Here is a 9,304-nt window from a genome sequence, read left to right as displayed (position 1 = left end):
TTTATGATTAAAAACAATAAATAGTCAGTGTTAATAACAAACACACAGATATTAAATCTTTTAAATCTGTGATGACATGTGACATGATGATAAACTTTACATGATTTAGTTTCTCTGCCAATGACACAATTTAAAAAATGAATAATTCAAACCAAAGTCAGAGCAACTGAGACTCATTCATGAAATAACAGAGGATTATATAACGATCAGACTTATACAGTCGTTTATTGTTCGATTTACAGAGACACTTTTCAGAATCAGAATCGTGTTTATTGGCCAAGTATATGTGCAGACAAATACAAGGAATTTGGTTCCGGTAGATGGTGGCTCTCGAGCACAGAAAATACAATCGCATAAACACACATACAATCACACACATACAAAACAAGCAGCTACACATTTTAATCACCAATCACAACATTAAAAATGCTTGAATAAAGAAAAACACTCAACATGCGTAAAACTGTGTTATTAATGAACAAACTAAAAAACTCTGACTCTGAGTACATTATTATTGCACGGTCTACTTTTCAATATAAAGGGCTTCGAAGCGACTGTTGTTGTGATTAAACCTGAACTGAATTGAATCATTCAGCAGTACCCGTATCACTGGATCCTGAGTGAGATTTGTGATTATCTTTAATATACAGAATTTCATAGAAACTCAGATTTCCAGTTTCAGTGAAGTGTTCACACAAAGAGACCAGCAGCAGTCAGAGGTCATGAAAGGTCAACGAAACTCAGACGAGGGAATAACTGATCAGTGATTTAAAGTGAGCAAGTACTGAGGTAAACCTTTTTTTAATCTTTAAGAAGTACTGAAGCAACTACCAATGAGAGTAAATCGTACTGCTGAGTGATGAATGTACTGGCAGTAAATACATTAGAGGGTTACCTAGGCAACCATCTGTCAGCTACAAAGTGATGCATGAACGATGGGATCAGTTTATACTTGGATGTAATTTTAGTGAAACAGCTGATGGAGGATTAGTGTTGTTGAAGTTTTGTGGTCCAAAGCTCAAACTCACATAATGATTTGTAGTCACAGCCCTCTGGATGTTCCAGTGAACTACAGAGCTGAAATGTAAACACTGTTTATAAAGATGAAACTCGTCCACTGAGATGAGCTGTCAGCAAAAACAGAAGCAGACATTAAAGATAAAACTGAAATAAACCTACAGTACTGTGGGCCTGCTGTCTGTGCTCAGTTCATCTGTTTCTGCAGGATTTTAAACACTGACAACACCCAGAACTCTGAACAGCAGCAGCAGACTCAACGCTGGAAAAACCTCTGAAACATTTTAACCTGCTGCAGTTCAACAGGAGGCTGGTTTGTTTCTACACTCTGCTGTTGTCTACGTTTTCTGCAGATCAAAAAACCAACAGCAGCAGCAACAAGAAGAAGAAGCACAACAAGAACTGGCAGGCCCACAGTCAGTCCAACAGATCCATCCTCCTTCTTTTTGTCTTCATCCTTCTCTCGTCCTCCTGTCTGACCTGCAGGTGAGAAACAGGTGTGAGGTGTCAGCTGTCAGGTAGGTGATGAGTGAAGAACAGAACAGAATCCATTTCCTCTTCAAACTGCTGTCAGACATTATCTACTGCACTCTGATCACATCACTCAGACCAGCTGCTTTCTACAAAGTCTCATCAACAACATCTTTAGAAACAAACATCAACAACCAGGAAGCAGCTTCACCTCTGATCACACACACACTCAACTCTACTCACTCACCTGGAGGATCAACATGAAGGTAGATGATGCTGATTAGAGTCATAGGTCCTCCAACTCTCTGCACAACACCACACTCGTATGTTCCAGCATCATTAATCGTCACATCCTTCAGAATCAAAGACACGTCTCCATCCTTCATCTGTCTGTCCTGCAGCTCCACCCGGTTCTTAAAAGATGGATGCTGGTCATCTGGTTCAAATCGGCCATCTCGGTACAAAAACACATATTGTTCATCTCCCAGGTCAGCTCTGCTCCACTCTACAACTATGATGTTGTTGTTTGGAGCTCGACATGTCAGAGTGACGTCCTGTCCAGACTCAGCTGTGATGTTTTTCTGGTCTGAAAGAGGAAACAACACAGAGCAGAGAGGTTAAAGGTCAAAGTGCAACTGTTCACTTCTACAGCAGCCAATCAGAAACACACAATAAAAGATTGTCTTCTGTTATTAGACGATGATCTTTGATTGTGTCTCTTCTTGTGTCAGCTGCTCCCTTCAGGCGTCACCACAGCGAGTCTTCTCCTCCTCCTCACCTGATCCCGAGCATCTTCATCAGGACTGATTTGTGACAGAAGGACAGCAGCAAGAGTGAAAGGGAAGGTTTAAAGATGGCAGTGAGCTGCTGTGATGTTTGCTTTGGAGACTCTGACACAAAGACAGGAGGCCGAGCTGAACATGTTCAGATTTTCATTGAGAGCAGAATGGACGAGATTATGAAGGAGTTGATCAGAGGGAAGCTCAGGCTGAGAGGTTTGGAGACAAAGTTCATGAGAAAGACTGAGATGGATGAAAAACATCATCTGAAACCATTTTGTGAACAAATAAAAACAAATCTTTAGTTTTAGAATCTGTTAGTTTGATCAAATGTTGTTGATGGACGAGTTCATTGAGACTCTGGATGTCTGTCAGACTGAGTCTCTGCTTTTATTGGAACAGCTGTACTGATGCTCCTAAATCTGGCCTCTGACACAAACCTCCAAACAGTAAGAATGAAAAAAGAATAAAACCATTAAAAACTCTTCAAGCAATAAATAATCAAACCTGAAAAAGAAGAAAATCATCTGGAAACTAAACTGAACTAAACACAAAAAGTCCAAATGGAATAAAAACTAATGAGAAAATACAAAACTACAATAACTCTGTTGCACAAACAACAACATGTGCTGATAATAAGTGAACATAATGTGTGAGAGAAAGCAGCCTCTCATTATAAGACACTGTGAGTCTCTGCATGCTGCCTTTATGGAGCTACAGCTGTTTGTATACACTGAACAAAAAGCTTTGTAGCTGTATACTGACTCCTGACACTACAACACATCACACTGACACACACATTACACTTCTTTGTGTCTGTGCTGCAAACTGCACCAACACACACAGACTCCACCCAGCTTTGTGTCGATCGCAACACTGAACGAATCAGAAACTAATTGTTAGAGAAATATTATCAGCATGTAAACCAGACTGAGACTCTTTATCTCAGAAATAAACTCAGTTTAGTTTCTAACAGTTAAATCTGACCTGCAGAGACGAACAGGACAAACATCAGCGTGGAGCAGAGTGACGCAGTTACAGCAGACATGTCCGTGTTCTCTGTTTCTGCTGATCTGACTCTTAGTTTGTTCTAAATGTCTGAGTCTGTTGGTGTTTTCACTCAATAACTGAACCTGAGTTTAAACCTGAACACATCAGATTACATTTAAGGTTTAAATAAAGTTAAAGCTGCGGTTCAAACTCTTCCGTGTTTCTTGAGGACGTCGCGTTAGAGTGACGTTTGGTATGTTCGACTGAGGATGCGCAGAAATAAGTGCGTCACAACAAACGAGGCGAAGTGAAAAAGTTTTAGTGTTCAGTTGTTGAACGATCTCCACAGAACATTTAAGGTTTAAATAAAGATCAAAATTTGCTTTTCTGCCACTTGTTGATCTCGAAATGTCTGACTCGTTGGGAAGTTAGAGGATCGTAAAGTGGGCCATAATAAAACAGGTGAAAGAATTATTTACAAAATATATGAAATCTAAAGCAGGTCTGAGTGTTTAACAGGTTCAGTTCTTGAATGATCTTAAATTTAGTCTCACTTGTTTTAGAAACGTTTTTTTTATTCAAACATTTTTGTGGGTGGACTGTAACCATGACAACTGAATCCTTTTACCTAAAAAACTGAAAATGATTTTAGAAAATGACAGCAAACACTTACTGTTGTTCTTAAGAGATCTGTTAAATCCCAAAACACTCTTCTGATCATCAGGATGGAACAAAAATCCATATAAAGATAAAAACTGTGAGGTCGGTGTAATCCATCTCTGTAGGTCAAAAGAAACTACTTAATGTTCCTTAAGTACACAAGCATTTTTTAAAAAAAGTAAACCTTTAAAAGAAATTTAACAAATTCATCTGTGTCCTCAGTGCAACAAAGCTGCTCCAACTGACTCGTTTCACTTTGACATTCTGTTTTTACAGACGCAAAAACCATTTAACCAACAAGACCACATTTGCACATCACAGATGAATTACAGTAACAGGAAGTGACCTCATTTCAAAGAAAACAGGTCAATGTGGAGAGACAACCTTCCACTCTGTCTGTCAGTGAATTGAGATAAACTTGAATAAAAGTCAAAGGTCATGACCTCCTGTGTGGCTGTTCTGCAGAACTTTATCCCCCTTTGATTGTCTTTAAGTTGTGTTGGAGCCACAGAGAGAAAATCTTTGTTCTTTATGAAGAACCAGTGAGGCTGTTTGGACTTTCCTATGAAACATCAAGTGTAGTATTGATGGGAATTCTGGCTCTTTTTAGGCTCTTCAGGTTGTTTTGTTGCTTTAATTTATCAACAACAATATAAAATTGTTGTTGCACAAAAGGAATTACTAATGTAAAAAAAAAAAAAAAAAGTGGTTTTATTCATATATATATATCTCTATCTATATATCTCTATCTATCTATCTATATATCTCTATCTATCTATCTATATATCTATCTATCTATCTCTATATATATATATATATATATATATATATATATATATATATATATATATATATATATATATATATATATATATATATATATATATATGCTGGCCCCTAGACACAAAGCACATACCAACTCCAAAACACATTGCTATTGTTAACTGACCTTCCAAAACAGCGCTACCTAGATCATTTACATTATACAATTGAAGGCATATATGTGTATATAAATAACAAAAATAACACAGAACATTTTTGAGAAGCTGTGTGGATGAGAGCTGAACAGGAATGCCTGCGCCGCATGCTGGTTAAGTGCTGAAACTGCAGTTGTGCTGAAATAGCAGAATCTTGTCTCACCAGCCATTGTTGTGCGTCCTTGGGGAGGGGTCCAACGTCACAGTGGTGCTGAAACTCGGGCACGATTTTCCTGGATTGTGAAGTAACACAAGTAAACACTTGAGCCCCACTGGGGGGAAACTCTGTAAAGTTGTACCTGAAAGTGTTGTTGTCCTGGATGAACTTGTGGACACTCTGGGCGGTTTGGGCGTCGATGCGTTCGGCTGCCTGCAGCACACGGAGCAGCTGAGATATGGAGATGATGGGATGGAGCTTGATTCCCTTTGAAGCCAACATCTCCACACCACCTTGCTCTCTGTCCATTAGGACCACTGCATCCGTCACCTTGAATAAAAACATGTCAGAGGTCATTCTTGTGTGCTGCTGCTCTTGCTGACATCAGTGCAGCGTAACGATCGTATTATTAGCTTTGCTGTAACGTTAGATTCTGGACCTTCAGCCCCTCTTTGCAGAGCACTTCAGCCGTCTCCAGGATGCTGGTGCCGCTGGTCACCGTGTCCTCAATGATCAGGCACGTGTCCCCCTGACGGAAAGACCCCTCCACCAGCCGTTTGGTTCCTGAAGCAGGGTTACAGAAGGCAAATTACGAGTCCAGACTGAAGGACAAACGTCCACTTATTCTCAAACTGGGAAATATTAAACAATAATATCACACGCAAGATGGAGGACCCACTTTCCTGTTTGCATTTTGTTTTTATAGGTTAGATTTACACAAGTTCTGTACCAGAGACACAGTTTACTATCTGACTGCACTGGATACCTGTGGGTACAGCCTGAAGCTTCAGGTTTTTCAAACATGTGGACTATAAGTCTGTTAGTCTTTTGAACATCCGATCAGTTGAGGGCGGCTCACCATAGTCTTTGGCCTCCTTCCGCCTGATGACCATGGGCAGTTCATGTCGTGAGCAGATCACTGTGGCCAAAGGCACGACTGTGTAAGGAACCCCACACACAGAGTGGAACTGCAGCCCCTCTTCTTGCACTCGCTCGTAGATGAGACTCACAACCTGGAAGAAAAAAAATGATAAAGGAGAGAAGAGAAAAATGAGCACAGTTTAGAGTGATGTGCTGCTGCTGATGAACTTTTAATAAAATGTTCATTAAAAAGCTGATACATTTAAATGATCAGCTGTTTAAGGCTGAATGGTTTGAACTGATCATCCTGATCTTGTCCTGAGTGACCTGAAGAGGAGCTGTGCTGCTGCAGAAAGCTGCTGATTCATATAAAGATTATTGAGGCTTGAGTGAGCGATTAGCTGCTGACAGGTCCAGTCTTATCTGCTTTAACTGCCTTACGATATCTTCTGGTCCCTCCTTTCACGGACAATTGTGTTTATTACTGTAAAACACACCACGTGAGTATTAATGTTACACAGGAGCTGACGAGTGCCTACACAGCCACGTTTGCCCTCAGACAGTGAATGAGGTATCGCTTTAAGCTGTTCTGAAGTCAGTATGTTGTGCAGTCATGAAGGCAGCACGTGGTTACCTGGTTCGTGAGCGTGGGATGGGACACGAGCACCCTCGGGTCGATTTAATGGGAGCCAGCAGGCCGCTCTTCAGCTTTATTCTCCGAACTTCACTCCGTTCACGTCGGTGAGCTTCAGGATTAAACTGTGAAGCGCCGTCCACGCTCTCAATATTCACGAGCTTTGCTCTAAGCTTTCGCGCCACCTGGAACCCTTCCGCTAAATGTTTCAGAATAAAAGCGTCAATGTATGTTTTAAGAGCATTTAAAAGTTTACAGATAATTTGTCGTGTAGATCAGTAAGGAAATGTTAAAAACTCGGTAGAAAGAATCGTTGTTTGTAAAAGTTAAACCATAAAGACTGGAATAAATAACGTTGCCGCAGTCTGATGCCCCGCTTCTCAGCTCTTTAGGCTCCAGCACCGGAACTTCTTCTTCTTCTTCTTCAGTCAAGTTTAACGGCAGCCTGCATCCAAAACTGTTGCATTACTGCCATCTCCTGGCTGTTAATCGTCCGTCACTCCTAAATCCTTAGATCCTCTTGATGAGACCAGTATTTCTCAAAAAAACGAAAAACCAACACTTTCCCTTCACCATGACTTAACTTATTAACCACTTGTTCAAACGTAAGTTCCCTTCCACCACTCATTTCACCCCACATCACCCTCCTGTGACTTGCATACTTCCTACAACTAAGGAGCACATGCTCAACTGTCTCCGTATCATTGCACCCATCACACAACCCAGTCGGATGTTTTCCTATCCTTAAAAGAGCACCATTTAAAAAGCAGTGGCCCGTTCATATTCTACTGATAACAACCTCCTCTTGTCTCTTTAATCCGCTGCTCCTCTTAGCTTCTATTGGTTTTCGCACCCTATATAAATGTCTCCCTTTTGTTTCATTATCCCATGCCATTTGCCAGAAGTTCTTACTTTCTGTCCAAGCTACACTTTTCCCTTCAGATTTTGACAACGGTATCTGTACATCTATGTCGACTCTTTTAACAGCTGCTTTGGCCAACCTATCTGCGCTTTCATTACCCAAAATACCCACATGAGCCGGATTATTATGTAATGTAATTACATTATTACCACATGTTTATTTTGGTCAGACAGTCTATGATGAGCAAAAAGAATGTCATTGTTAGGATCCCTGGGTCATCGACCCAGTGGTTTGTGTTTTGGTTCTTTGAGTTTGTTATTTCATTATATTTTAGTTTTGCTTTTTGGGTCTTTGGATTATTCTTAGTTTAGGTTCTCTGGGTGGGTTCTGTTAGAGTTTTAGTGTTCTGGTTTTCTGTCTGTGATTCTGAGTTGCTGTCTCCCCTGTTTGCTGTATCCCCACGTCCAGCCAGTGTCTGTGTCTGCCCTGGTCCCACGTCTTTGTTCCCTTTGTTATAATGCCTGCCTGTGAGTCTGTGTTATGTTTCCTGTTTTACTTTGAAAGTCCATGTCTCATGTTGGTGTATCTGGTTTTGCTCTCCTTGTCTCGTTAGTCCTGATTTGCCCCAGCTGTGTTTCCCTCCTGTTGCCCATTCCCTGATTGCTCCCTCTGTGTATTTAAGCCCTGTGTTTTCCTGTGCTCTCTGTCGCGTCGTCCCTCATGCTGTGTGTATCTCCTTGTGGCTCCCTGTGAGTGTTTTGTTAGATTCTTTTCAGTTTTGGTTTTGTAGATTTTCTTTGTTCAGCAATAAAGCTGTTTTGATTTCACCGTTTTGTCTCCGGAGTCTGCACCTTGGGTCCTATTCCTGTCTGCACACAGCCGTAACATGACAGTCATACAGAATTTGCTGATGGGTAGTTGTGTTTCCTTGTTCAATACTTAATAATGTGGACAATGAATCACTGCATATCAGGACTTTGGAGACTTTGCTGTCTTCCAGCCATTCTAGAGCCAGCAGTATGGCATACAATTCAACTGCATATACACCCAGACAAGTTGATGTTCTTTTCGCAATCTTGATATTTAACTCCGGAATTACCACTGCCACACCTGGAACCCTTCCGCCAAATGTTTCAGAATAAAAGCGTCGATGTATGTTTTAAGAGCATTTATTAGTTTTTAAGAGTTTACAGATAAAATGTCGCGTAGGTCAGTAAGGAAACCGCTGGCCGTTACCGCTGGCTGATGCCCCACCTCTCAGCTCTTTAGGCTCCAGCACCGGACTCCCGGTTCAGTCGGAGTAACGAAATAAAAGCACGGACCTCTTACACATTAATAAGCTATGTATTCAAAAAATAACTTCAAATCGATTTTTCACACATGATGTAAAGATATTTTATGTTATATTTTTGGCTTTAAGAATTTTGGTCATAAAGGGCTTCTTGCAACCCCATGATTCCCTCATTTAGGAATTTTAAACTAGTCTTTGACAAGTTCAGGTTAGTTAACTAACCAATGGAAGTTGCTGACTGATCTAAATTAAGGGAAATAAAATCATATATGGGAAATTTCTAATGTTTTTTTTAACGCTGTACATATGTTTATGTCATAGGGTTTGGGGTAATATGCTTAGAAAGACAGTTATGCCTACTGGTGGTGGTCAGAGGGCCCGGTGGCGCCAGTGTCTGGCAGCCTCGCCTCTGTCAGTGCGAGGCAGGGTGTGGCTACAATGTAGCTTGTGTGAATGGGTGAATGACTGAATGTAGTGTAAAGCGCTTTGGGGGTCCTTAGGGACTGAGTAAACCGCTATACAAACGCAGGCCATTTTCCATTTACCATTATCATGGCAGATGGCCGCCCTTCTCGGAGCCTGGTTCTGTACAGACACAGACAAAG

The 9,304-nt window shown here is 40.9% G+C and overlaps 1 protein-coding gene across 2 annotated transcripts; it reads right to left on the bottom strand.

The window, feature by feature from the left end:
- Positions 1–248: 248 nt before the first annotated feature.
- Positions 249–6,837, bottom strand: LOC134624799 (uncharacterized). 2 transcript variants are annotated; one of them, XM_063469862.1, is made up of 8 exons: positions 6,547–6,837; positions 5,911–6,064; positions 5,491–5,615; positions 5,194–5,381; positions 5,058–5,127; positions 3,931–4,036; positions 1,736–2,074; positions 249–1,497 (listed from the first exon to the last, which is right to left on the bottom strand). In XM_063469862.1, exons 2-8 carry the CDS (start codon positions 5,942–5,944, stop codon positions 1,274–1,276), a joined length of 1,086 nt encoding a protein of 361 aa, XP_063325932.1. In that variant the 5' UTR covers positions 5,945–6,064; positions 6,547–6,837; the 3' UTR covers positions 249–1,273. The 2 variants fall into 2 exon arrangements, with proteins under 2 accessions (XP_063325932.1, XP_063325931.1); XM_063469861.1 differs by having other exon boundaries at positions 5,058–5,381.
- Between the last annotated feature and the right edge of the window lie 2,467 nt (positions 6,838–9,304).

This window comes from Pelmatolapia mariae, linkage group LG3_W (genome assembly GCF_036321145.2).
Source record: "Pelmatolapia mariae isolate MD_Pm_ZW linkage group LG3_W, Pm_UMD_F_2, whole genome shotgun sequence".
Taxonomy (NCBI): domain Eukaryota; kingdom Metazoa; phylum Chordata; class Actinopteri; order Cichliformes; family Cichlidae; genus Pelmatolapia; species Pelmatolapia mariae.
This window is presented reverse-complemented; position numbering and strand designations above follow the sequence as displayed.

Coding starts and splice junctions, on each gene's coding strand:
- LOC134624799 (XM_063469861.1), bottom strand. CDS start 5,944: ATGGTCATCAGGCGGAAGGAGGCCAAAGACTATG. Junction 4,037..5,057: donor AGGACGCACAACAATGGCTG/GTGAGACAAGAT, acceptor TTTGACCTACAG/AGATGGATTACACCGACCTC. Junction 1,498..1,735: donor CCTTCATGTTGATCCTCCAG/GTGAGTGAGTAG, acceptor TCTCACCTGCAG/GTCAGACAGGAGGACGAGAG.